Source organism: Ornithorhynchus anatinus, chromosome X1, assembly GCF_004115215.2.
Source record: "Ornithorhynchus anatinus isolate Pmale09 chromosome X1, mOrnAna1.pri.v4, whole genome shotgun sequence".
NCBI classification, from domain to species: Eukaryota; Metazoa; Chordata; class Mammalia; order Monotremata; family Ornithorhynchidae; genus Ornithorhynchus; species Ornithorhynchus anatinus.
Window position 1 is genome coordinate 38,025,756 of NC_041749.1, and position 27,733 is coordinate 38,053,488.

Below are 27,733 nucleotides of genomic sequence, written 5' to 3' on the forward strand. Positions count from 1 at the left end.
TCTCGTCGGGGGACGCGGGTTCACGGTCCGCATCGTGGCAGTCGAGCAGCGGGGCGTGAACTGACCAGAACTCTTTAGCTTTTTGCACGCTCACCGTGCGCCCCGGCCCTGTGCTAAGCACTTGGGTAGACGAGAGCGGCACGGTCTAGTGGAAAGAGCAGGGGCCCGGGGGGCAGGGGATGTGGGGTCTGATCTGCGGGACCTCGGGCAAGCCGCTTCGCTTCTCCGTGACTCGGTTACCTCGTCTGCTAAAAGGGGGATGAGACCGGGAGCCCTCGTGGGAGAGGGACTGCGTCCGACGTGATTAGACTGTGTCTACCCCAGGGTTTAGAACGGTGCTTGGCACGCAGTAAGCGGTTAACGGATACAATTGTCGGTACTGTTATTACGAAAGATCAGCGGGTCAGACGCTGAGGTTTCTACGGGTCAGGAGAGGAATCCGGGACTTCCCCAAAGCGATAACCTGGCAGAAGTGGCAGGCGAGTCTCTCCGGCCCAGGACGCCCTCCTGACGTTCACCGTGGCGTGGCGGCTAGGGCACGGGCCTGGGCGTCGGGCGGTTATGAGTTCTAATCCCGGCTCTGCCGCTCGTTGGCCGCGTGACCTCGGTCCGGCCACTCAACTCCCCTTGCCTCAGTGACCTCGTCTGTGGGGACGGAGACCGCGAGCCCCACGCGGGATGAGGGAGCGTGTCCGACCCGATCGGGTTGGATCCGTCCGGCTTTTAGTACGGTGCCCGGCCCGGAGGGGAGCGCTTAACAGATACCGTGATTATCATCGAGTATCGTTATTACGATTCACTCTCGTCCTCCCGTCACCGTCTAGTGGATGGGCCCGGCTGGGAGCTCCCGCGGTCAGTCGGGACGCCGGGGCAGAGCAGCGATAACGGTTCCGAAAGGGTTAGAATTCCTCTCGAATTTCTAACCCCCTGACAGGGACGGACTTGGGTACCGGAGAGCGGAGAGCGATAGATGTCCATGATCATCAGCGACGCTTATTCGATAACGATACAACCTTCCCTCGCCTTCTCGGTCTCTGACATTTCCCCGACCCACGAAAAGGATAAATTGACCTGCTTAGCGGATACGGCTTCAGATAAAAACCTGGCGGGAGGGATGCGGGAGGGCGGACACTGAGCGTTTGAGGTATGCTATAACTTCCGTCCGCTGCGTTGCGCCGACGTCAACTTGGCCTCGGGTCCGGCCAGATTTAAAAGAAAAAAAAAGAAGAAAATCCCAGCACGGGGAATTCGGGAACTGCGGTTCCGGTTTCGGTCCTGCCCGCGTGGGCCGGGCCGGCGGGGGCGAAGGTTGCGACTGAGGACCGTCTGGAACGTTCCTTGAGGTGAACTGACCCGAAATAGAACTAAATAACAGGCCGAGCAAAGACCACAGCGGCTACCGAGGCGGCTTTCCGACAGGCCACGGCACGTCGCTCTGGCTTAAACGGAGGCCGGGGATCGTGACTTTTAATTCTACGGCGCTCTCTACGCATCGGTGGTATTTATGGAGTGTTTTCTGCGTACAGAATCCTTTACTAAGACCTTGGGAGAGAGAAATACAACGGTAGACCCATTCCCTGCCTACAAGGAACTCACAGTCTGGAGGGAGAGGCAGCCCACACACTTAATACCTCCAACGCTAACCCACTCGCTCTAGCTCCATCTCGCCTGTCTCGTCCGTGTCCCGCCTCTGGCCCGGAACACCCTCCCTCCTCATAACCGCCAGACAGTTACTCCCCTATCAAAGCCTTATCGAAGACACATCCCCTCCAAAAGGCCTTCCCTGACTAAGCCCTCTTTTCCTTGTCTTCCGCTCCCTTCCGCACCGCCCTGACTCGCTCCCTTTATTCATCTCCCCCCGCAAGGGTGAGGAATGGACAGAATAGATTTTTCCCCCTCACCGCGCTTCCTTCTTCTTCACGGGAAGAGGTGGCTCCCCTCATCTGATCCTTCGCACGCTTTCACGGCTGGGTGACTGTGGGCGAGTCACTTAACTTCTCCGGGCCTCAGTTACCTCATCTGTCAAATTGGGGATGAGGACCGTGAGCCCCACGTGGGACAACCCGATTCCCCTGTGTCTACCCCGAATCCCAAATCCCGTGCTCTTTCCACTGCATAAATTACGGATACGTTACAAAGGTGCCGTGGGGCTGAGAGCGGGGTGAATAGAGGGTTCCAATCCAATCCAAGGGTGACGCGGAAAGGAGTGAGAGAAGAGGAAATGGGGGCTTAGTCGGGGAGGGCCTCGTGCGGGAGACGGGCCTTTATTCTATTTAGTTGCCTCGATTCTATTTAGTTGCCATCGGTTTTTACGAGATGTTCTTCCCCTCGACGCTGTTTAGTGCCATCGTTCTCGTCTGTCCGTCTCCCCCGATCAGACCGTAAGCCCGTCAAACGGCAGGGACCGTCTCTATCTGTTGCCGACTTGTTCATCCCAAGCGCTTAGTACAGTGCTCTGCACATAGTAAGCGCTCAATAAATACTATTGAATGAATGAATAAGGACGCGAAGGTGGGGAGAGTGATTGTCATCGGGGGGCCTCGTAGCCGAGAAGATTGCCGTCCTGCGTTTTCTTCTCAGCGGGAAGCCCACGCCGAGGTTCCCCAAGTACTCCAGCAGCGCGGTTCAGTGGAAAGAGCCCGGGCCTGGGAGTCCGAGGTCACGGGTTCGGATCCCGGCTCTGCCACTCGTCGGCTGCGTGACCGTGGGCGAGTCACTTAACTCCTCTGGGCCTCAGTTCCCTCATCTGTCAAATGGGGATGAAGACTGTGAGCCTCACGTGGGACCTCCTGATTCCCCTGTATCTCCCCCAGCGCTTAGAACAGCGCTCCGCACAGAGTAAGTGCTCAACAGATACCAACATTATTATTATTAAGAACGGCCGCACCCGAATCTCATCTGGCATCCGGGCCCTTCCTGCCTTCCTTCCTTTCAACATGATGGTCCCGTTTTCTGGGCACCCAGTGGGGGAACCGAAATTCCTGGAAAGATCAGGTGCATTTAGTAAAGGATCTGACCATTTTCGGCCATTCCTCCTGAGAGAGCCCCAATCTGCCGTGAAGATCATTTTCACTTAAAAAAAAAAAAAAAAAAGAATGGCGTCCATTCTATCCTTCAGGAGTTTTTCTTCGTTCTTACCACGGCTGCCCACGTAAGGAGCCGAAGTTTCCAGTCCGAGCTCTGAGTGAGCCTCACAGCCGCTAGAGCTGTGATTCACAGTCTACTACGCGAAAATATACCGACACTGGGGTGACGCGGCCCCAGGGGGGACGTGGTTTGGGATTTCTGCTAGCTGCCCACTCGTATTCGAAGAGATTGGCCGCAAACCACACAGGTCCACCGTACAGGTCGTAACGATACCCGTGGTATGGGGTGAGCTCTTACCATGTGGCAACCACTGAACTAAAGTGCGGGGGTCTCGTCTTGGGCCGTCGAGTCGGGGGTAGAAAGGAGAGGACCGGGCTGGACGCAGGTCCCATCCCGCCCGGCTCTCGCGGCCCGAGAGGATTTATCGAGACCGGGTCAGGAAATGGGAATCTTTCTCCCGAGATGCCTCTCTTCAGCTTTCAGTCTGTGGGGACGTGAAAGGGAGAGAAAGGGAATAAAGGGATGCAGAACTCATTTGTTTCTGAGCCCACCTAGCTTCTTCCCTCCATGACGGGCTGGGGCCTGAACGGCGACGGGGGTTAAGCGGAGGGCGCGGCGCTCCCACCGGCCCCCTCAGCTCCTGTTTCTTTTCTTTTCCGGAATCTCTGAAGTCCTTGCTACGTGCCAGGCTCCGTGCTGAGCGCTGGACAAGTACAAACTGATCAAGTTGGAGACGGTCCCTGCCCCACATGGGCCGCACTGTCTTGATCCCCATTTTGCACATGGGGTAACTGAGGCACAGAGCAGTTAAGTGACCTGCCCGGACAGGAGGGCAGTGGTGGAGCCGCAATTAGAACCCAGTTCTTTCAGACTTCCAGGTCCACGCCCCAACCTGGGGCCGTGCGGCTTCCCTAATCCGTTAAGGGGACCGGGGCTGACCCCCGATGTGCGACCCGTTCCTCCCCAGGAGGAAAGTATTCGTCCGATCCTATTTACTGAGCGCTTACCGTGTGCGGAGCACCGTACTAAGCGCTCGGGAGAGGACGATACCACAGTAAACGGACACATCCCCTGCCCGACGGGGACTGCGGGGAGACACGGTTATTCCTGCAATTCGGCAGATGAAAGGGAGAGACGGAGACCGAGGCATCGACGGGGAGAGAGAGAGAGAGAGAGAGAGAGATGGGAGCGTGGCTCAGTGGAACGAGTGGAACGGGCTGGGGAGTCGGAGGTCATGAGTTCGAATGCCGGTCAGCTGTGTGACCGTGGGCGAGTCACTTCACTTCTCTCTGCCTCAGTGACCTCATCTGTAAAACGGGGATGAAGACCGCGAGGCTCACGCGGGACAACCTGCTTACCCTGTATCTACCCCGGCGCTTAGAACGGCGCTCTGCACGTCGTAAGCGCTTAACAGACGCCAACGTTATCGAAGAGGAACCGAGGGAGAAGGAACCGGTCGCGCCCAGAAGGTGATAACGGGATAGGCTCCTTGTGGGCGGGGGGTGCGTCTCGTCTACCGACTCCGCCGTATCGTACGCTCCCAATCACTTATTGCAGAGCTCTGCGCGCCGTAAGCGCTCGCTAAATACCACTGATGGATCGACAGATGGATGGAGAGGGGCACCGATCCCATCTCCTGTAGAAGACGCGCTGCCTTCCTTAGAAAGCGGGGAATAATAATATTGTCCCCTTGAATCTGAAGACCACTTCTGGTTTTCCCAGGCGTTTTCCCAACCGTCATCCTATCCGCACGCCATCCGGGCGAGGTGGGTAGCGTTATCTCTCGTCTTACAGATGAGCACGGGCTTCGGAGTCAGGGCTCATGAGTTCGAATCCCAGCTCTGCCACTTGTCGGCTGTGTGACTGTGGGCGAGTCGCTTAACTTCTCTGTGCCTCGGTTCCCTCATCTGTAAAATGGGGATTAAGACTGTGAGCCCCACGTGGGACGACCCGATTCCCCTCTGTCTACCCCAGCGCTTAGAACGGTGCTCGGCACATAGTGAGCGCTTAACAAATACCAACATTATTATCATTATTATTATTATGAGGAACTTAATGTCCAGCGAGGTCAAGGGACTTGCCCAAGGACACCCACCCCACCGGTGGCGGAACTGCACCCAGATCCCCCGCCTCCCCGACCCCTGCCCTTTCGGCTCGGCCACGCTGACGAGCGTCCCTCGTGTCCGTCCTCCTCTTCGGGGAGAGCACTGAACCTCGCGACGTCAGTCGGTGGTATTTATTGAGCGCTGACTCTATGCAGGGCACCGCACCGAGCACTCGAGAGAGTACAGTACGGTACAGAGAAGCAGCGTGGCTCGGCGGAAAGAGCCCGGGCTTGGGAGCCAGAGGTCATGGGTTCGGATCCCAGCCCTGCCACTTAGCCGTGCGACTGCGGGCGAGTCGCTTCGCCGCGCCTCAGTGACCTCATCTGTAAAACGGGGATGAAGACTGCGAGCCTCACCTGATGGGACGACCTGATGACCCTGGATCTCCCCCAGCGCTCAGAACGGTGCTCGGCACGTAGTAAGCGCTTAACAGATACCAACATCATCATTATTATTATTATCACTATTACTATTACAATATAGCGTCATAACAGACGCGTTTCCTGCCCAGCCCGGGCTCTTGGCTGTCGGGGACAGAGAGCTTCCGTTCGGGCTCTCCCCCGGACTGTCGGCTCCTCTAGACCGTAAGCTCGTTGCGGGCCGGGGAGGCGTCCGTTCACTGTTACAGCGTACTCTCCCAAGCGCTCAGCGCAGCGTTCGGCACACGGTGAGCGACCGGCGAATACGACCGAGGGAGCGAAGCACCGCCCGCTCCGGTCCGCCCGGGGAGGAACCGCGCCCCGCGTACGGTGAGAAGCCTCCCGATGTGCAGCGAACTGGTTCCTTTAGAGCTTCTCCAATGGATTTGGTCCGTTAACCCGAGCGCAACAGCTTGATGAATTAATGCTCACATAGGCACAGTCGGCAGCTTCTAATTAAATAATTACGGCCAAGCAGCTGCACGGAAGCCGCGGCGTACCGCCGGAAAGCCGGCTGTCGATTTTATCGGGCCGGAGACGGAGGAAGGGTTAAACCGAGCCCCGGACACTGGGGACGAGCGGCTCGTGTCCCGGGGCCTCGCTGCCCGGTCCCGGGTTCCTCTGTCTGCGCTCGCTCGTCCGCGGAGAGATCGAGCGCGAACGGCTGCTCGACCGTATCTCCGCAAACCAATAAAGGAGAAAGCAATTATAGCGGTAAGAGAAGAGACTGTCGAGAGTGCCCGCGTTTAGACGGACGAGGCTTTGCCAGACCCAGAACGCGGCCCGGCACCCCTTTCGGAGCGACCTCTGGTCGCCGGTCTCTTCGAATTCGTTAAAGATCTAGCTCGTTATTCTTTTTTTCCCCGACTCTGCCTTTCCCCCAGCGTTCCTCCTCTCCGGACCCCGCCTGGAGATGTCCCGACTTCTCCCGCGGGAAACGTGAAAGTAATCAAAATCAGCCATCTCATCCCGGGCCGGCCCCCTGCCCCCAGATCTCGGCTGGGCGTCCGCAGACCGTCCGGCTCCAGCGGGGGCTTCCACTGGGAGAGCGGCCGACGTTGGCGGGAGGCCGAAGAAACGGCCCCGAAGGGAGCCGGCTGAGGCCGGACTTCCCTTCGGTCACCCCGCCTTCGCCGGGGGGGAGGCCGCCGGCCGCCCGCCGGCGGGCCCGGGCCGCGAAACCCGGCGGATGACCCGATCGGGGTTGCCGACGGAGCCCCCGGCCCGGGGTCGTCGGCCCCGGCGCGTCGCCTTCACGCCTCGGAGCGTCCCCCGCTCGGATACGGAATTCCGCTTTTCCCACACGGCCGGCGCCTCTGGGTTCTCACCGTCAGCCTCCGCGCCCCACCCGGGGCTGGAAGAGGCCGGGGTCCGCCCTCTCAGTCATCCGTTCATTCCATGGTAGTCATGGAGCGCTTACTATGTGCAGAGCACTGGACTAAGCGCTCGGAACGGACAATTCGGCAACGGATAGAGACGATCCCTGCCCACTGAGGGGCCCCTTCCCGGACCTCCCCAAGCAGGGTCACGACCCACTGCGCGCCAGAGACCTAGCTAAGAGAGGCCACCTCGGTCACCTTCCCCGACTCTGAAACGGAAAGAAGAGCACAGGACTCTCTCCGGGTTCCCGAATCCGGCGGCGGCCTCGCACGAGGGAGCCCGGTCTCCCCGCATGACGCCATCGAGCGGCGGTGCGGTCTAGCGGAAGGAGCGCGGGCCCGGGAGTACTCGTCCCGGCTCTGCCGCTTGCCTGCTGGGTGACCTTGGGCGGGTCACTTCACTTCGGGGGCCTCGGTTTCCTCGTCCTTTGGGGATGCGGTACGTTTTCTCCCCCCGGCTCAAACCGCGTGCCCCGGGGGGGGGGACGGGGACCGTGTCTGACCCGATTATCTCGGATCGTCCCCGGCACTTGGAACGGCGCTTGATCGAACTGAACTGTGGGGTGTCTGTTGAGCGCTTAACTACGTGCCGGGCACCGTACTAAGCGCCGGGGTGGATGCAGGCAGATGGGGTTGGACGCGGTCCCCGTCCCGCACGGGCCTCACGGTCTCGATCCCCGTTTTACAGATGAGGTAACCGAGGCCCAGAGAAGCGAAGCGACTCGCCCCAGGTCACGCGGCAGGCGGGTGGCGGGGCCGAGGTTAGAACCCGTGACCTTCTGACCCCCGGGCCCGGGCTCTAGCCGTGACGCCAGGCCGCTCCCCTTACCTGATACCCAGTGCCCGTTTAGCAAATACGGAAGTATCGAGCGGACGACGCTGGGGGTAGAGGTCGTAGTAAATGCCTGAGCCTTGCGGAACCCCCAGTGAAAAGCGGGCGGGGCGAGGCAAAGACCGTAAGCTCGTCGCGGGCGGGGAACGCGGCCGCCAGCTCCGTTGCACCGTACTCTCCCGAGCGCCCGGCACGGTGGTCCGCGTGTAGTAAGCGCTCGATGAATACCACCGACCGAGCGAGCACCGGCTCCGTTTACCGGTTCGCCTCGGGAGACCTGCCGCTTCTATCTCGTAAAGAGCCCGGGCCCCGACGTTCCCGGGTCTCGCCCCGGGCCCCAGGGACAAGCCTCCACCGAGATCCTCGTAGAGAAGGGACCCGGTGCCGTCCCCGAGCTTCTCTCCTCCTCCGCCGCCGGACGGAGCGGCGATGAGACGCCCGACGTCACGGTTTGACGGGCTTGGCCGTTCTCGAGCATCCGTCACCTCCGTGAGCGGAATCTCGGCGGAAGACTGAGGGTAATTAAACCTGCGGTGCGTTTCCCGGCTACCGTCGCCCTGCGGGTCTTCTCGGGAAACGTGTCAGAGCCAGAGGGGCGGATCCGCAAAGCCTGGAAGAGCCGATTTCCCACCCGGGGGAGGAAGGGGCGATTTTGGTAGTCCGCGCTGCCCCCCGGCCAAGACCACGCCGGGCACCGGGGCCCCGGCCGACGGGTGCGAGGTCGGCCCCCCCCCCCCCCCCCGCCTCGTCCGGGGCACCGGTCCGTCGGCCGAAGGTTCGGTCGCCACCCGAGACCCCCGGCCTGCCGCCTCCCCGCCGCCCGGTCCCGCCGAGACGGACCCCGCGGAGAAACGGCCGGGGTCCGGAGGGCGCGGTCGCCCCGGCGATGGACGGCGCCCCGGCCGGGACGTCCAAACGGCTCACGTGCGGTCGCGCGGGTCACCCGGGCGGCCGGCCGTCAGCCCGCCGGCGCGCGAGGTCACAGGTCGGACGGCGAGCGCCCCGAACGGTCAGGGGAAGCCACCCCTCGAGGGACGTCGCGGCCCCGGGGCCGGCGACTCGAGGGGAGATCTCGCCGCGGGCCGCGCCGTCGAGATCCCCGGCGAGGCTCGGTGGCCTCGCCTCCCGCAGACGCGCTCCGAGAGGACTCCGGGCGCGAGACCCCCTCGTACTTACGGTAGAAGACGTATTCGGTGTAGCTGGACCAGACCCTGTCGTCGGTGTACCGATTGACCGGAGAGGCCGTGACGGAGGAATTACAGGCCACCATGTGGAATCCGCACTCGGACAACATGTCGAAAGCCCTCTCCAGGTGCTTGAACTTGAGATAGAACCTGGAGGTGTACCTCTCCGGGGCTCGATCGGGGTCTCTGCTCTCATTCAGAGTTTCTCCGAAGACCTCCTTGGCCAGGGCGATCCTCCCGCAGACCAGGATCCTGGGGACCCTCCGGAACTTGGCGTCGGCCTGACTCTCTCGGCCCACGAGGCACGACCCCCGGTAGCCGACGGTGACGAAGCCCCACCTGCGGTCCGCGGGGAGCAGGGCCGACGGGGCGCAGGGCCGCGTGTCGCTGCCCTGGGAGCCCTCCTCGAAATCGCTGTGGCAGTAATCGTCCGGGCTCTGCCCGACCTCCTCCGGAGACAAGAGCCTGACTAGATCCGGCAGCTGGAAGTACTCCGCCTCCCTCTTCAGCCTCCCCCGCTCGGGGAAGTGGTCGGGCAGGACCACTTGCTTGTCCCTGAGATAGTCCAGGATGTAACGGAACAGGAACCCGTCACGGTCGATGAAGTACCTTCCCTTGCAGTCCTTGGCCAGGTCGCTGGCCGGGTCCCGCTTGGGAGAGAACATCTTCCAGAGGAAGGAGTGGGGGACGCCGGTCAGGGTGGAATGCCGCGTGAAGTAAACCTGGCCCCCCACATTCAGTTCCACCACGTCGGGGAAGGAGCCGGGCAGGATCCCCAGGTCCCTGGGGGGGAGAGAGGTCCGGCAGTTTCCGCTCAGAGCCATCGTCCCTCGAAAGAAGGAGGCGCGATCCAAGCGGGGCTCGGTCCGATCTCTCGCATCGGCCGTCGGCACGGAAATCGCGACCCCTCGGCCCCGGGGGGGCCCTCCCCCTCCTTCTCCGGCCGGCGTTCCGCGAACGGGAGATTTCGAAAAAGCGGGACCGTCCCCGGGGGCGGGGATCGCCGATCCCGAGAGGGCGGCCTAAGCCCCGACCGGCAGGGTCCGATCACTTGGGGAAATGCGATCGACTCGTCTACATCCTATCTTCCGTCCGGCCCGGACTGCGAGGTCGAGCCGAGACCAGTCATTCACGGGTCTGTCTGGAGAGAGAGGAGAGAGAAATCGTTTCCTCAAACCCAGCCCGGCAGGGAGACGCAGAGAGAGAGAGAGAGAGAGAGAGGGGGGGAGAGACGGGAGGGGATACGGAGAGACGGAGACAGCGAGAGAGAGCGACAGAGAGAGAGAAGTACAGATTACTTTAGATGAGCTCCGGCGGCACCGATTTCACCCGTGCCTCGGCAGAAATCACAGCATCTCGCACGGTAATCCGCTTCTGCCTGTTCGCTTCTCCCCGGAGACGACCAACGGAAGCGTGAATATTTATCACCGCGGAGCCTGGTGGTTCGACTTTGAAAAGAAGGGGATTTTTTTCATCTCCCCCCCCCCCCCGCACCTCCCCCGTCCCCGACCCCGAACGCTAGCCCTGAGAGGCTGCGTGCCTCCGGCCTTACCTCGGTGACAGTTTGAGACCCGAGTCCCGTGAGAGAGAATCCATCTGCCCGGCCATCGGGATACGTAGCCCCATGGAGCCCCGGTCCCCGGCGGATCCCAGCCGGGAGACGAGCAGAAATCGCGCCGGCAAGTGCCAGAAGTTGTCTCCTTAGAAAAATCCACTCCGGATCGCGAGTCGGAGCACGCCCCGCAAAGTTAACGGTGGTGGGGGAAACGAGGAAAGGCGGAAAAAACACGACGTCGGACGAAGCCCCCTCACGCCCCCCGCCGCCAGACACGCGCGCGCACAGACGCACGAGATGGAAAAATGAAGATCCCTCAGAACGAGGGGGAGGCGCAGACTTGAAAGATTGGCAGAGACGCCCCAGCGGACGGACGGGCTCCGGCGGGCCCCCGGGGTGTCGTCCTACCCGCCGGCAAGGGCGGCCAGGTTCCCGCCTTTCCGGAGAGGGGCCGGGAGGGTCGGGCCGCGGCGTCCGTCGCCCCGCCCGGTGAAGCCGGGCTACCGGCCCGGCCCGGCCGTCTGGGCTGCCTCCGTGGCTCCGGCCGCTCGCCGGTCTGGGTGGTTCCACGGATCCCAGTGCAGTTCGGATGCCGTTGTTTCAGCAGTGCGGGGAAGAAACCATCCAGGGAAATGAGTATTACATCATCTTAAAGGAATATGGCTTCGAGAGACCAGAGGCACCTCTCCGCTTCGATCGGCGACTCGGCGACGGGCCGTGGGGGCCGACGGGGAGGGCGCCGGGACGCCGGGTCGGGCGGCGGCCGCCGCCCCCCGGGAGCCCCCGCGGACTCCGGGAGCGCTAAAGCCCTACCGTCGGAACTCCCGATCGATCCCGGCGGCGAGCGGATGGATCCCCGGGGAATTTCCACTTCCGTCTCCTCTTCGCCTTCGGAAAGACCCCCGGGGGGGAGAGATCGGCCCCGGCGGCCGCCCGCCCGAACCCCGCCGCGGGGATATCTTTATCGCTGGCCGAATTTCTCCCGAAGGGCCCGGACGGATGCCGGCGGCGAGTCCGACGGTGCTCCTAAGCAGCCTCGCCGACCCCAGCCGGGCGTCTACACGTCACGCAGGGAGCCCTGAGCGGCCCTCTCCGAGGGCCGGCTGACGAGCCGGCGGGGCTCCCGGCGGACGGATTCCTCGCCCCTCGGCCTCCCCGCCCCCGGTCGCGAGGAGGGCGCCGTGCCCTATCGCCCTCGGCACTCGACGGACGGAGCCGACGCGGACGTCCCGGGGGGCGAGCCCCGGCCGGGCCGGCCGGCGGGGACCCGGAAACCCAAAGGGAGCCGCGGCCCTAGCACCGTCTCGCCTTTCTGTCCGGACGCCCGCCCCCATCGTCGCGACCGGTCACCCCCATCTCCGGCGACCGGCCGCTCGGCGGCCTCCGGCCCGGGGCTCCCCGGCTCGGCTCCGGAGACGCTCCGCCGGGGCACCGCTTCTCTGACCTCCGGACCCCGGGTCTGAGTGCCTCGTTAGACTTTTAGGAAACCTCTCTCGGGGCGACGTGGTACACGTAACCGACTCCATCTCCGATAGCTTGCCGGTCGATAACGGTCCATCTTGAGCGCTTACAGTAAATCGTATCCGTTTCCTTCCTGCAAAGTTAATGTGTTCTATCGCTCACACGCCCGAAAGGAATACCCGATTCCGGTATGAATAATAAACGGGAGTGGAACGGTATTTCAGACCCTCCTTACGAAAATAGGGACGGGAGAGTTCCCGTTGAGGAAAGACATCGAGACTCTCGTCGACCGATCGCCTGAGCGTGGAATTAGGAGGGGAGCAGTCTGGGCCTTCTCTGTTTATTTCGGTTTTTTTCTTTTTTCGGGGCCGGGGGGGGGGGACACGACACCTCTAACCCAAACACTCCTTCGAAAGGCGACCGCGGCGTCGATCGATCGTATTAATCGAGCGCTTTCGGCGTGCAGAGCATGGCGCCGAGCGTTCAAGCGCTTGGTACGGTGCTCGGCACGTAGTGAGCGCTCGCTAGATACCGTCGGACGAGACAGTAGGATATGAGAGAGTTGACAGGCGCGCTCCCCGCCCACGGGGAGCTTACGGTCTAAGCGGGGGAGACCGACGTGACTATAAATAAACCGCATATCCGTCCGTAAGTGCCGTCGGGCTGAGGGGAGGGGGAGCAAAGGACGCCAGAGTGGGACCGCGGGCTCGCCGCGGGCGGGCGCCGTCGCTCTCCGTCGCCCTCCCGTACTTTCCCAGGCGCTCAGGGCGCGGTGGATCCGACGGAACAGGATGGCCTCGCCAGGCTGATGGTCTTTCCTACTCCTAAGAGTGGAGTTTCTTTAAAGGATCGGGGCGTTGTCCAACTCCCAACGAGGTAGCTCCCTTTAACGCGGTTTCTTCCAGCCACACCTGAACCGGCTGTGTCCCCGATGCCGGTTTCCCCAAGTCCGCGCCCCGGTCGGGTTCCCCCGGTCCCCCGTCTTTTGACACGTCTCCACTGCCACCCAATGGTCAGACTCTGTTTTTGCCAAGTTCTTCAGTAGAGCCGGATTTTTCTTTTTTCCCTGACCTTCATTTCCACGTTTCCAACCAAGACCCGGAGGGGAGAAACCTAAAAAAGAGTCGATCCCCACCCCACCCCCCCCCGCCCCGTCCCCGGCACTCGGACGCTCCCCGCCCTACTTCTGCCCAGGCGCCGGTGACCTTCCTGCCGTCGACCGTGGGAGTCAGAGGTCACGGGTTCGGATGCCGGCTCTGCCGCTCGTCAGCGGCGTGACCGTGGGCGAGTCACTTCACTTCTCTGGGCCTCAGTGACCTCATCTGGAAAATGGGGATGAAGACCGTAAACCCCACGTGGGACAACCTGATCACCCTGTCTCTACCCCGGCGCTGAGAACGGTGCTCTGCAGATAGTAAGCGCTTAACAAATACCGACATTATCATTATCGTCAGCGCTCAGTCGGGGGTACTTACTCTGTGCAGAGCACTTGGGAGAGGACGACACCACAGACTCGACGGACGCGTTTCCTTCTCGTAACGACCTCGCGGCCCATAGGGCGAGACGGACATTGATATGAGTAAATCGTTTGTAACAGATCATTTAGGCCCAAGCGCCGCGGGGTGGGGAAGGGGGTGTATTTCAAATAATACGAACGATCAGTAATAATAGTCATCAATAACGACCCTGCAGCCTACAGGGTGAGACGGACGTTAATGTAAGTAAATCATTTACAATAGAACATTTGAACCTAAGTGCCGTGGGGTAGGGAAGGGGGCGTGTTTCAAATGATGACGACGAGAACGATGCCGGTATCGGCTAAGGGCTCGCTATGTAACGATAACGACGACGATGGCGTCTGCTGAGCGCTTACTGTGTGCCGAGCACTATTCTAAGTGATCGGGTGATCCCACGTGGGGGCTCACGGTCTTCGTCCCCATTTTACAGATGGGGGGACCGAGGCGCAGAGAAGTGAAGCGACTCGCCCACGGTCACACGGCTGACGGGCGGCGGAGCGGGGATTCGAACCCGTGCCCTCGCACTCCCCAGCCCGGGACCTCTCCGCTGAGCCATGCCGCTTCTCCTAATGTTGGTATTTAAGCGCTCACTATATGCAGAGCGCCGTTCTAAGCGCTGGGGTAGACGCAGGGTGATCGGGTTGTCCCAGGTGAGACTCACGGTGAATCCCCATTTTACAGAGGAGGGAACCGAGGCCCAGAGAAGCGAAGTGCCTCGCCCACAGTCACCCGGCTGCCAAGGGGCAGAGCTGGGATTGGAACCCATGACCTCCGACTCCCAGGCCCGGGCTCTTGCCACTGAGCTCCGCCGCTTCTCTCAACAATAATAACGTTGGGATTCGTGAAGCGCCCGCTATAGCGCAGGGCACTGTCCTCGGCGCCGGGGGAGATACGGGGGAATCAGGTCGTCCCACGCGAGGCTCACGGTCAATTCCCATTTTCCAGATGAGGGAACCGAGGCCCAGAGAAGTGAAGTGACTCGCCCACGGTCACCCAGCTGACAGGCGGCGGAGCCGGGACCCGGACCCGGGACCCCCGACTCCGAGGCCCGGGCTCTTTCCACTGAGCCGCGCTGCTTCCAGGTTGCGTTGCCCGGTGTTGGCGAAGCGGGGACCGGGACCCTAGTCCGACCATCGCCCAACCGACCCCTCCCGCGGTAGGGAGGACGAGCCGGGAGCTACCCGGACGGCTCCTTGCTGAATGATGACGACGATGATAACTGTGGTATCTGGTATACGGTTCACTGGAAAGAGCCCGGGCCTGGGAGTCCGAGGCCATGGGTTCGAATCCCAGCTCTGCCGCTTGGCAGCCGTGTGACCGTGGACGACCCGCTGGCCCCGTATCCCACCCCAGCGCTCGGAACAGCGCTCGGCACATAGTGAGCGCTCACCAGATACCAACGTTATCGTTACGAAAGCGCTTAAGGGATACACAACGGAGTGCGCCGGTGATGCCGAGGGGAGGGGGCCTACGGGAAACGAGGACTTTGCCGGGGAAGTTGAGGACACGTGATTTTAGGAGGGCTTTGAGAGTGGAGAGGGTGAGGAATTCTCCCTTCATCCGTTCATTCGTTCAATAGTATCTGTTGAGCGCTTACCATGTGCGGAGCACTGTACTGAGCGCTTGGAATGGACAAGTCGGCAACAGAGAGAGACGGTCCCTGCCCTCTGACGGGCTCACGGTCTGATCGGGGGAGACGGACGGACGAGGACGATGGCGATGAATAGAATCCCCGTTAGCGCGTAAGTACCGGAGCGGTAGTTGGGAGGATCCGAGCGGGGAGAAGAAGACAAATCAGGGAGTGCCTTCTGGAGGTGATAGGGAGAGCCGGTTGGTTTGAAGTGGGAGGGAGATCCAGGAGAGAGGGAAGGAAAATGAGACGCGGCGATCGGGTGTTAGCTGGGAAAGAACGGTTAGCGCAAGCCGGGGCCTGGTGGAAGAGAGTGGATCAGTAGAAGGGAAAGAGCTGATGTACATTAAGCGGTCGATGGTCGAGGTCTGATGCGCAGAGAGGGATGGATCCCGGGAAAATGATTCGCACGGAGGTCGGAACACTAGTCGAGTCGGGAACCGAGGGGCCCCCAGACCTCGGCGGTGGCCGTTTAGCTGGAGGGGAAGGGGCGGTTCCGGGCAAAGCCGCGGAGGAAATGGATTCGGGGACGTGAGGGCTGAAAGCCAGTGAGGAAGCCGGGATAATCGCAAGGTCGCGGACTCGCTGCGGACTCCTCTTGGGCAAACGAGCCCCCATCCTCCACTTGAAGGAAATTTCACCTCAGAGAGGAGGTCGAGCCAGCCGACGGCTAACCGGCCTGGATCCAGACGTAATAATGATACCAATGATGTCGGCATTTGTTGAGCGCTCGCTACGTGCGGAGCACTGTTCTAAGCGCTGGGGGAGATGCAGGGGAATCGGGTCGTCCCTCGTGAGGCTCGCGGTCCTAATCCCCATTTTCCAGATGAGGGAACTGAGGCCCAGAGAAGTGAAGCGACTTGCCCACAGTCACGCAGCTGCCAGAGCTGGGATTCGAACCCGGGACCTCTGACTCCCGAGCCACGCCGCTTCCCGATCCCGGAGCAAACCAGGAGGCCGTGGTGGCTCCGGAAACGGTTCTCGACGACGCGGGAAGGAGGGGAGACTTTCTGTCGGGAGAGGGGCTGTCCGAGGGAGGCCATTTCGAGGGAAAAAAATGCGGCCGAGGATTCGGGAGGGTTCGCGGCCGAGAAACGAGCCGGGGAGAACCCCGATTGTCGCCGCGGATTTAATTATACGGGGTTTAATGGGAGATGGTTTAGTCTTTGGCTGCCGGGGGCCGAGCCGCAGTCCAGACTCACTGTCTCGTCCTCATCTGTCTCAGACACGCAAGCGGCGGGAGGGAGTTCAGCCAGAGAGCGGGGCTGGAGCGGCACCGGCACGAGGAATCGGCCGGAAAAGGACCGTCGGGGTGAAAGTGGAAATCCATTTCCGGCATCCGTCAGGAAACGGTGAGGATCGGTGGCCCGGCGGTCGGCAGGATGCCGAGGGCTGACGGCCCGGGTACCTCCGTCCCCCGGGGGAGGAGAAAGGGCCGCCGCGACTGTCAGTCAGTCGGTCAATAATAGTCAAGTCAGTCATATTTATTGAGCACTCACCGTGCGCGGAGCACTGTCTCAGAGAAGCGGCACGGCCTAGCGGACGGAGCACGGGCCTGGAAGTCAGAAGGTCCTGGGTTCTAATCCCGACTCCGGCACTCGTCTGTCGTGGGACCTCGGGCGAGCCATTTCACTTCTCTGTGCCTCAGTTCCCTCATCTGTAAAATTACATACAGGATAATCAGGTCCCTCCTGGAGGTCACGGTCCAAACAGGAGGGAAAACAGGTATTGGATCCCTCTTTTGCGGTTCGGGGAACGGAGGCACACAGAGGTTAAGTGACTCGCTCGGGGTCCCACAGCAGACAGAGGGCATCGCCGGGATTAGAACCCGGGGCCTCGGACTCCCAGGCCTGTGTCCTTTCCATTAGACCCAACCGCCTCGCTCCTAAAATCCTTCGGGGAGAAGACGGGGCACCCACGACATTGTCATTCTCCAGATCCCGCCCCGCCAAGACGAGGGGCACCCACGGAAGCTCGAACCCGACCGGTTCGAAAGACATCACCAGAGACGCCTCTCCACCCGCCGGACTGAACGGGCGGTCGTTTGCCGGCGAATCCATTTCCTCCCATCCGCTTCTACGTCCGAAAGAAACCTCTCCCGTGGAGCGGGGGGTCGGCAGGCAGACGGCCGGGTAACGGCGGGAGCCCCTAAAAGAAAGAATTCGGATGAAACCGCCCCCGTTTGAGGTGAACGGCGACGTCCGTCCCGGCTCCGTCTCTCACGGCTTCCTCCGTCCCCCGGCACCTCACGGACTAGACCCTCGCGGTGAGGAAACGGCGGCGGCTAAGCCCGCTACCCACCTGGGGGACTCCTTGAAAGGCGCTTCTCAGGGGGCCCCGAGGAGAGGCCACAAAACCACGTGAAGGGGATTGTGGAAATCCTTCCTGCTCCCCAGCGGGCCGGCCCGGCAGCCGGAGGGCCGAAGGGCGGGATGAAGTAATGAGGACAGCGGCCGGGCCATCTTGCGTTAGGAGGAACTGCTGGGCTTTCTGGGGTTCTGATCTGCTCCTGAAAGTTCCCCTTGTACTCGGGAGATAAATACTCTTTTTTGTCTCTCTCTTCTCTCTCTCTCTCTTCCTCCTTCTATATCTATCTATCTATCTATCTATCTATCTATCTATCTATCTATCTATCTCTCTCTCTCTCTCTCTGTCTCTCTCTCTCTCTCTATCAATCTATCTTTTTATCTATCCATCTATCCATCTATCTATCTCTATCTATATCTATCTATATCTATCTCTCTCTAGTCTATCTATCTATCTATCCATCTATCCATCTTTTTATCTATCCATCAATCTATCCATCTATCTATCTCTATATATATCTCTCTCTAATCTATCTCTCTCCCTCTCTCTCTCTCTCTCTCTAATCTATCTATCTGTCTGCCTGTCTATCCATCTATCTATCTATCTATCTATCTATCTATCTATCTATCATCTATCTAATCTTTCTATCTCTATCTATCTCTATCTATCTATCCATCTATCTATCATCATCTCTATCTATCATCTATCATCTACCATCTTTCTCTATCTACATATCTATCTATCATCTATCTATCATCTATCATCTCTCTCTCTCTCTCTTCATCTATCTATCTATCTACCTACCTATCTATATTTATATAGATAGATATAGATAGATATTTTGCACACTAATTCACTATGGACAGAGCGCTGTACCTTCGGGGGCGTACAGTACGACAGAGTTGGTAGACACGTTTCCCCGCCCGCAAAGACCTTCCGGTCTCTCTCCTATCTCTGTCCCTCAAGCAGCCCGGCTGAGTGGAAAGAGCCCGGGCTGGGGAGTCAGAGGTCGTGGGTTCAAATCCCCGTTCAGCTGCTTGCCAGCTGTGTGACTTCGGGCAAGTCACTTCACTTCTCGGTGCCTCAGTTCTCTCCTCTGAAAAGTGGGGATGAAGAGTGGGAGCCCCACGTGGGGCCAACCTGATCACCTTGTATCCTCCCCGGCGCTTAGAACAGTGCTTTGCACATAGTGAGCGCTTAACAAATGCCATTATTATTATTAATCATCTCTGTCTCTCTCTCTCTCTCTTTCTGTCTCTCTCTACATATATTGCATACTCACTGTAGGCAGAACACCGTACTAAGCCCCGGGAGAGTACGCTATAAGTTGGTAGGCACATTTCCCTGCTCACAGAGATCTTTCAGTCTCTCTCTCTCTCTCTCTCTAAATATATATATATATATTTATACTGATATATGTATACCTGCACATGCATCTGTCAGTCTTTCCTATCTTATACCCCATTACTCAGAGGCTCAACCCCCAGCTCCAGCCCTTAATCTACTCTGCACACATGCAAATCCGGTCACGTGAAAACAGGATGACAGACTAGGGAGACCGTAGGTGGCGGCCCAATGGGCCAAGGCCCGGGAGCCGCGGGGGCCGAAGCCCACGGGAGTGAGCCCTAAGGTCCGTCACGACTGCTGTGAGATCTTGGGCAAGTGCCTTCACTTCTCTGCGCCTCAGTTGCCTCATCCGTAAAATGGGGGTTACGACCGTGAGCTCCACGAAGAACATGGGCGGTGTCCAATCTGATTAGCCTTTATCTACCCCAGGGTAGATAAAGCACAGAGCGAGCGCTTAACCAACACCATTTAAGAAAAAAAAATCCTTACAGGGGAGGCGGATGGTTGTCCCAGTGTTTTCTGGTAGCTTCGGTCCCGCTCGAAGCCAGGTCTAAGATGAGGTCAGGAATTCCCCTTGGCCCCAGCCTGAGCCGGTGAACCGGTCAGACCCGGGATCCCGGCCTCTCCTCGCGGACAGCCACATCCACACAGACGGACTGGAAGCTCGTTCGGAAGAGTCGCGGAGAGAAAGTCCACGGGGATGGCCTCATCCTGGTCTCCTCCCTTTCGGGGTCCTTGCCCAGTCTCGGCCACGGTTCATCCCAGGCCTCCACGGGGTGCGACCCGCCAGTCATTCAGTCGGCCGGTCATATTTATTGAGCGTTTACTGTGCGCAGAGCGCTGTACTAAGGACCGGGGAGAGTACACTGTAATGATATAATACGATATGATGTATTACCTTTTTTAAGCGCTTAGTAAGTGCCAGGCGCCATACCGAGCACAGGGGTAGGTACGAGGTATATGATATACCGTTATAATATAGCAGGCCCATTTCCTGCCCATAATGAGCTTACAGTCTAGAGGAGGAGGGGGAGACAGACATTAGTAGAAATAAACAAATTACGGATAGGGACATAGGCGCCGTGGGGTTGGGGACGGGGAAGGAGACATTAACATAAACGAATTACGGTAGGGACATAAGCGCCGCGCGGCGGGGGCGGCACGGAAGAATAAAGGGAGCGAGTCAGGGTGACGCCGAAGGCAGCGGGAGAAGAGGAAAGGAGGGCTGATTCAGGGAAGGCTTCTCGGAGGAGATGTGTCTTCAATAAGGCTTTGAGGGGGGAGAGAGTCACCGTCCGCCGGATGCGGCGAGGGAGGGCAGACGAGAGGCGGGACGTGGGCGAGAGGCGCGGTGAGGAGTTCGGCCTTAGAGGAGAGAAGTGCGTGGGCTGGCTCGGGGCAGCTTTGGTGCAGCTCAGAGGACAGATTGGCAGAGGGAAGGGTACCCTCGGCTGCCCCGTCAGGGACTTGTGCGCAGGGGCGGGGAGGGGGGAGTCCAAAAGCCTCTGGCCCCAAATTTGGGCAAATCCTGGTATGGGTCTGCTAATTTTCTCTATCGCCTTCTCCTGGGGACTCAGTCCAGTGCTCTGCACATAGTGAGCGCTCAACAAATACTAAGAATGTCGGTATCTGTTGAGCGCTTACTACGTGCAGAGCACCGTTCTAAGCGCTGGGGTAGATACAGGGTATCTGTATCTGTGGATAGGTAGATACATACGATTGATTGACCGATCGATTCCCTGGACCGGGCAAGGCAGGGAGTTGCCGGATGAGAGCCTTTTCCAGGAATTCCGTCTCCCAACCCTGGGGGCCTGAGGAAGGCTGCCCTCTATTTCTGACTCTCCTTTGTTCGCCCCGTGAAGTGTGTGGCCCGGTGGATAAAGCGCGGGCCTGGGACGTAGCAGAACTGGGCTCCAATCCCCGCTCCATCACTTGCCTGCTGCGCAACCCTGGGCAAATCACTTTACTTCTCCGGGCCAAGCGCGAAACGGGGATTCAACACCTGTACTCCCTCCTACTTCGACTGCGAGCCCCTCGTGGGACGGGAGTCGTGTCCCACGCGATTGCGTCTATCCCGCCGATTAACACGTACCCTTTCTATCTAGAGCAGCGTCTGGCGCGTGGCGGCATTTAACAGTATACCACGAAAAGAGTCCGGCCCTTCGGTTCCCCGGGTCCGTTTCTACTCGGTAAAAGAGAAATAAAAGCGCCTGCCACCTACCTCTCCGTTGAGCATAAATAAAATGTCTAGGATGGGCTTAAAGGTCCTCAGAGGGAGAGGCCGGAAAAATAGAAATTATCGTTCCTGTATTTAGCCGGATCATTTCCGGCTGCGTATTGCCGCAAGGATGAGGACGGAGGTGCCGTTTGCGAGGTTTAACGATCGATTTTCTGACCTAAAGACGCGAAAAAGCACAAGTGCAAACAGAAACAACTCTTTCAGAGACAGATTTCATAATCCCTCCTTGCTCACAATCTCACCTGATTGGCAACTCTTGAGATACCGGACTCGAAGTCTGTTTGTTATCCGAGAATCAGATCGGGCCCGGGAAACTAGTCCTGAGGTCGCTTGAAACCTCAGGGCCCCGGGTCTCCTCGGCAAGTGTCTGGCCTCCGGCAGTAATTAACAGAAAAAAGCGAAGGAACGGGGCGGACTTACTCGAAATATTTCAGACCGCCTTGGCGGTGATTCAGTGCCGCCGCTTCGGGCGTAGCGACTGTTTTGCAGGAGGCATTGTTCCCGACTAAATCCAAACACGTCATGTGCGTGGGTAGAAATATGCCTTATCAGCGGTGCTTGCAGGTGGGCAACAGCGGGGCTGGAGACAGGTTCAGAGATCAAAAGCGAGGAGAAAGATGGAGCTCGATTAGATTGTTTTATTACAGAGCAAGGAGGTCGGAGGCTGGGAACGGGAGACGAGCCTCAGAGAGTGAGGCGGGTGCCCGGTTTTCATCTCTTCGCTCCGGGAGTGCGTTGTGACTTTTTGCCATCGCTCTGTAGAAGAGGTGTCCTCCGTGTGGCACCGTGAGGGTTGGTATTTGGTATTTGTTAAGCGCTTACTAGGTGCAGAGCACCGTTCTAAGCGCTGGGGGAGATACAGGGTCATCGGGTGGTCCCACGTGAGGCTCACAGTCTTCATCCCCATTTGACAGATGAGGGAACTGAGGCACAGAGAAGTTGATAATAATAATAATGCTGGTATTTGTGCAGAGCACTGTTCCAAGCGCTGGGGTAGACACAGGGGAATCAGTTTGTCCCACGCGAGGCTCACAGCTTTCATCCCCATTTTACAGATGAGGTGACCGAGGCCCAGAGAAGTGAAGTGACTCGCCCACGGTCACACAGCTGACGGGTGGCAGAGCCGGGAGTCGAACCCATGACCTCTGACTCCCAAGCCCGGGCTTTTTCCACTGAGCCGCGCCGGGATTACCGGCAAGGCGCCGTCTGGAATTTGTGAGTGCTCCCGGTGATCGCCTAATCCCAGCCCCGGATTGTCTCTGGCTCCCAGAAGACGTCTGCCACGATGAGGGGGACTGAATCAGCTACGACCCGCCCGCTTCTTTTACCCCACCACGCCCCAAAGGCTGTCAAAGGCTGTCAGGAAAACAGAGCCGACACCGGCGCTCGGCCTTTGAGTCCATCCTACGTTAGAAAAGGGAAAACCATCCAGGAGCACCGAGCCGGGGAGTGTCACGAAGCGACAAGAACGACGATTTCGGTTCTGATCTCCAGGCGTGAGACGGAAAGCCGTTGCCAAGTCCCGATGAGTTCCATTCAACCGCTTTCTTGAGGGGCAGAGGGGTAAACGGCCAAGCAGGAGAACCCCGCGGTCCGTGGAGGCAGAGGCCTTTCTCTTGAGGGGAAGCGCCGAAACCGGAGTCTCGAGAACAAGCAAAGCCCCAGCCAAACGGGCTCGGATGTCCACAAGCATGGTTCGTTGAAAAATCTTGGGCCCAGTTCCTGGGCAGTTCCACTGCGGATATTTTATCCGCGAATTAACGTGCATCTCGGTCTACCTGGGGGAAGCGTTTGAACCTCGGGTATAAAGAACCGGAGTCCGCGGTTCACGTTCTCCAAGGGGAGATAACGACGATAATCATAACGATAGCATTCGCTGAGCTCTTACTATAGGCCAGGTACTGTGCTAAGCACTGGGGTGGATAAAAGCCAATCGGTCCCTGTCCCACCTGGGGCTCACGGTCTCAATCCCCATTTTCCAGAGGACGTAACTGAGGTCCGGAGAAGTGAAGTGACCTGCCCCAGGTCACGCAGCAGACAGGCGGTAGAGCGGGGATTAGAATCCCCCTTTCGCTGGATGACGTACGTCTGCGCACCTCCGCCGAGCAAACCGGGCGTTCACTTTCCGGACCGCTCTCCGAGCTACCGGCACATCCCCCGGCGACCCCGGAGGGGCTCCCGAAATGTCAAGGGGGTGAGCTACGTTCGGTTTCCGTGGAGATGGGGGTGGGATGAGATGAATCTCCCCCCGGCCTCCCTTTCTCCCTTTTTTTGGAGAAGCAGCGTAGCTCAGTGGAAAGAGCCCCGGGCTTGGGAGTGAGAGGTCATGGGTTCGAATCCCGGCTCTGCCACCTGTCAGCTGGGTGACTGTGGGCCGGTCGCTTCGCTCCTCGGTGCCTCGGTTACCTCATCTGTAAGACGGGGATCGACCGTGAGCCTCACGTGGGACGACCTGATTGCCCCGTGTCTACCCCGGCGCTTAGAAGGGCGCTCTGCACATGGTAAGCGCTTAACAAATACCGACGTGATTATTATTATCAACACATTCCACAGTTACCGTTATTGTCATTAAGAACCGGGGCAGTTACAAGATGATCGGGTCGGACACAGTCCCTGCCCCACACGGAGCTCACGGTCCGTTCTTTCAGTTCAGTTCGGTTCTCCTAGGGCTCCTGGGGGCAGATCAGGCTGGATCCCGAGCTCTTTCAAAAGGTTGGCATCCGAGGTCCACACCTCGAGTTTCCAATTACAATCCCTGTGGCGTTCTGGGGAAACTGGTCGACTGGGCCGAATGGCGGGGGAGCCAGAGAGAAGCGCGTGCTCACCCCCGCGGTTTTCAAACCTCTACAGAAATTATAGTTATTTCACCTACCCGGCCAGCGCCTTTCGCAGAATCCCCGCCGTTGCTTACGAGCTCCATCGTCCTCCGAGTCCAGGTCCGGCCCCTTGAGATTGCCGTTACAATCCTTGCGGCGATCTGGGAACCCGGTCGCACGTTCTCGCCTGCGCGTTTTAAAATGGAGATGGGAGTGATCATTTGGGAGAGGGAGTATGGATGGTTGAGTGATCCAAGTGCTTAGTACATCTCATTTTCCAGATGAGATAACTGAGGCTCAGGGAAGCGAAGTGACTCGCCCACGGTCACCCAGCTGACCGGTGGCGGAGCCGGGATTCGAACCCATGACCTCTGACTCTCAAGCCCGGCTCTCTCCACTGAGCCACGCCGTGACAGGCGGCATCCTGAGTGCCGGGGTGGTTATATCATAATCGCGTTGGATACACACCCTGTCCCACGTGAGGCTCACAGCGCTAGTCCCCGTGATACGGATGAGGAAACCGAGGCACAGAGAAGTGAAGTGCCTTGCCTAAATTCACACAGGAGGCAAGTGGTGGAGCCGCGATTAGACGGAACCCTTCCGCAGAAACGCCTTGGCCTCGGTCCACGAGTTATGCGGTGGGATCTCAACAGAGGATTCCTTGGGTGAGGGAGAGGAAGTCCTGTCCTCATAGGTGACGAGTAGAGGCGATCACCGTTACCCCTTAATCAATACTAAGCTACTAAAATGACCGTTCTTTACACTCCAACACCTTACTACCTGCAAACGCGGTTGATCGGTCAACTGTCCGACTGAATGACGACCAGTACTACTTCAAAGTGAGGCAGAAAAATTAAATTGGCATTAGAAGACGCTAGACTGCAAGCTTGCGGTGGGCAGGAGACGTGTCTCCCCGCTCTGTCACTCTGCACTCTCCCAAGCGCTCAGTACCGTGCTCAGCACGCCGTACCAGTCGGTCGATAAATCGAGAGGATTTATTGAGCACCCGCGGTGCGCGTAGCACCGTACTGAGCAGTTGGGAGAGAGTACAGAATAACAGAGTGGGCAGGCACGTTCTCCGCTCGGCGAGCTTACAGTCTAGAAGGGGCTGAAGCAATTAGGGAGAATAAATTCACTACGGCTACGTACGTGAGTGCTGTGGGACCGAGGGACGGGGCAGTGAAGAGTGCAAATCCGATCGCGAGGGAGACGCTGAAGAGAGCGAGAGAGGCGGAAATGAGGCCTTAGGCCTTTTGGATGAGTTGGGCTTTTAAGGCTGGGAAGGTGGGGAGAGCGATCGTCTGTCAGATATGAAGAGGGAAGAAGTTCCAGGCCAGAGGCGGACTCTCTATTCTCCCAGGCGCTCAGTACCGTGCTCAGAGATCGTGAGCCCCATGTGGGACACGGACCGTGTTCAACCTGATTACCGCATCTCCGCCAAACTAGCTCTCTTCCCCTCGTCAAAGCCCTACTGAGAGCTCACCTCCTCCAAGGGGCCTTCCCACACTGAGCTTCCCCTTTTCCCTCCGCTCCCCCTTCACCTCCCCTCAGCTAAGCCCCCTTTCCCCCCTTTCCCTCTGCTCCTCCCCCTCTCCCTTCCCCTCCCCTCAGCACCGTGCTCGTTTGTATATATTTTTATTACCCTAATTACGTCGTCAATGAGGTGTCCATCCCCTCGATTCTATTTACCGTGATTCAGTTGTCTTGTTTTTGTCCGTCCGTCTCCCCCGATTAGACCGTGAGCCCGTCAGTGGGCGGGGATCGTCTCTATCTGTTGCCGAATTGTCCATTCCAAGCGCTTAGTACAGTGCTCTGCACACAGTAAGCGCTCAATAAATGTGAATGAATGAATGAATGAATGAATGAATGAATTTATGAACCTTCCCCAGTGCTTGGCACAAAATAAGGGCTGGACTTATTTAAAAAAAAAAGATTGATCACAGGGCTCCTCACACAGAAAGCGCTCAATAAAAACCATGGATTGAAAATCCCAACTAGGGCATCTCTCGCAGAGGACAAGTCCAGCAGGAATCTTGGAAAATAACCGATTACGGTAAGTGTTCAGTAAATACGAACTGAGCGATTGCCTTTGGGTTTAATAATAATAATGATGATGATGTTGGCATTTGTTAAGCGCTCACTATGTGCAGAGCACTGTTCTAAGCGCTAGGGGAGATACCGGGTCATCAGGTTGCCTCACGTGAGGCTCCCAGTCTTCATCCCCATTTTACAGCTGAGGGAACTGAGGCACAGAGAAGTGAAGTGACTTGCCCAAAGTCACACAGCTGACAGGTTTACGATGGGGAACGCCATCTTCACCGTCAACGTCATCCTCATCACACCATTCAGCTGCGCCTTAGGTTTGTCTCGAATTTATCTGGATTCTTTTCAGAGCTAACAGCTTCTACCCATTTGAAATTCAAGATGCTTCCTAGAGAAGCAGCCCGTCCTAGTGGATAGAGCACGGGCCTGGGAGCCAGCGGGACCGGGGTTCAAATCCCGGCTCTGCCGCTTGGCTGCCGCGTGACCTCGGACAAGTCGCTTAACTTCTCTGTGCCTCAGGTACCTCATCTATAGGTCTGAAGGCGCGTCTCCTCCGAGAGGCCTTCCCAGCCTAAGCCCCGCTTTTCCTCATCTCCTATTGCCTTCTGGGTCACCCTGACTCGCTCCCTCTGCTCTTCCCCCCCCCACACACATGTAAATATCTGTCGTTTAATTTATTTATACTGATGCCTGTTTACTCATACTGATGTCTATCTCCCCCGCCCCCAGACTGTAAGCACCCCGTGGGCAGGGATCGTCTCCCTTTATTGCCGTACTGTACTTTCCAAACGCTCGGTACGGCGCTCGGCACGCGGTAAGCACTCGATAAATACAACTCAACGAATGAACGTACGATGGGGATTAAGACCGTGACCCCGACGTGGGAGAGTTACTGGGTCCAGCCTGATTAACTTGTGTTTAACCCCAGGGCTTCATACAGTTCCTGGCACCCTGTAAGCGCTTAAGAGATACCTTTAAAAAAAAAGAAAATAGAGGGAACTGCCGAGAATATCTGCTGTTAGATTTGTTCGGGGATTTTGGAGTCCCAGAATTAGCAGTGATCAGAAGAGGGCAGTCTTAGTTCACGCTACTCCTGCGTAGGCCCAGGATAAACAGGAAACAGGAAGTCACACTCGATAACCACCTTCTCTCTGGGATTCACCTTACACGGCTTCACCTTCCAAACACTTTCATTTCTGCAATAGCTGGGTTTTTCCTCCGCTTGACTCGACTCGCTCTTGCTCCGATTTACTCTGTCCGTGTGGAGGTTGAGCTTCGCCTCCACATATCACTGTCGTGGGCGGGGAATGTGTCTGTTCGGCGTGGTACTCTCCCCAGCGCCTAGTACGGCGCTCTGCACCCAGGCAAGCGCTCCAGAGGTACGCCCGAATGGATGAATGACTACCATGAGCACGCCAGATTTTCCATCTCCCCGTTTGATCGGGCTGCACGTCTTCCGACTCAACCGGGAAGGATTTGTCTTCCTTAAGCCTGGACCCTGAGACGGGATTCTCAGCGGTTTCCCGCTATTCCCAGTCACGGATGGAATCCGCCTTCTTCCCGAGAGTTTCGGCGTCAGCCGGGGCTTGATGAGGTTGTTAATTACAGCAGTTTCTTCGCTCTTCATCAGAGAGCAGAAGTACCGCTTCCACCTCCGTCTGGTCCCGTTCTACATCAGGCCGCGATGTGCTTCTTTGAAATGCACAAATGAAGTCTCCCGTGCCCTTTTCCACCCCCCAAGAGGGCTGAGGAATGAAGAGAGTGGGGAAGAACGGGTTTCCGTGGGGCCGACCTTCCCTCTAATCACTTGAT

At 58.5% G+C, this 27,733-nt stretch overlaps 1 protein-coding gene across 2 annotated transcripts in view; it reads right to left on the reverse strand.

Moving 5' to 3' along the window:
- KCTD16 (potassium channel tetramerization domain containing 16) overlaps nucleotides 1-11,304 on the reverse strand; it is a 243,815-nt gene extending 232,511 nt beyond the window's left edge. The window contains exons 1-2 of one of the 2 annotated variants that reach the window (XM_029052281.2): nucleotides 10,559-11,304; nucleotides 8,999-10,147 (exon numbers count right to left, since the gene is read on the reverse strand). In XM_029052281.2, coding sequence (XP_028908114.1) covers nucleotides 8,999-9,830 — 832 coding nt within the window. In that variant the 5' untranslated portion in view covers nucleotides 9,831-10,147; nucleotides 10,559-11,304. Of the gene's footprint in view, nucleotides 1-8,998; nucleotides 10,148-10,304; nucleotides 10,436-10,558 lie in introns of those variants that run through there. The other variant, XM_039910344.1, reaches the window with a different exon arrangement.
- Nucleotides 11,305-27,733: the final 16,429 nt, after the last annotated feature.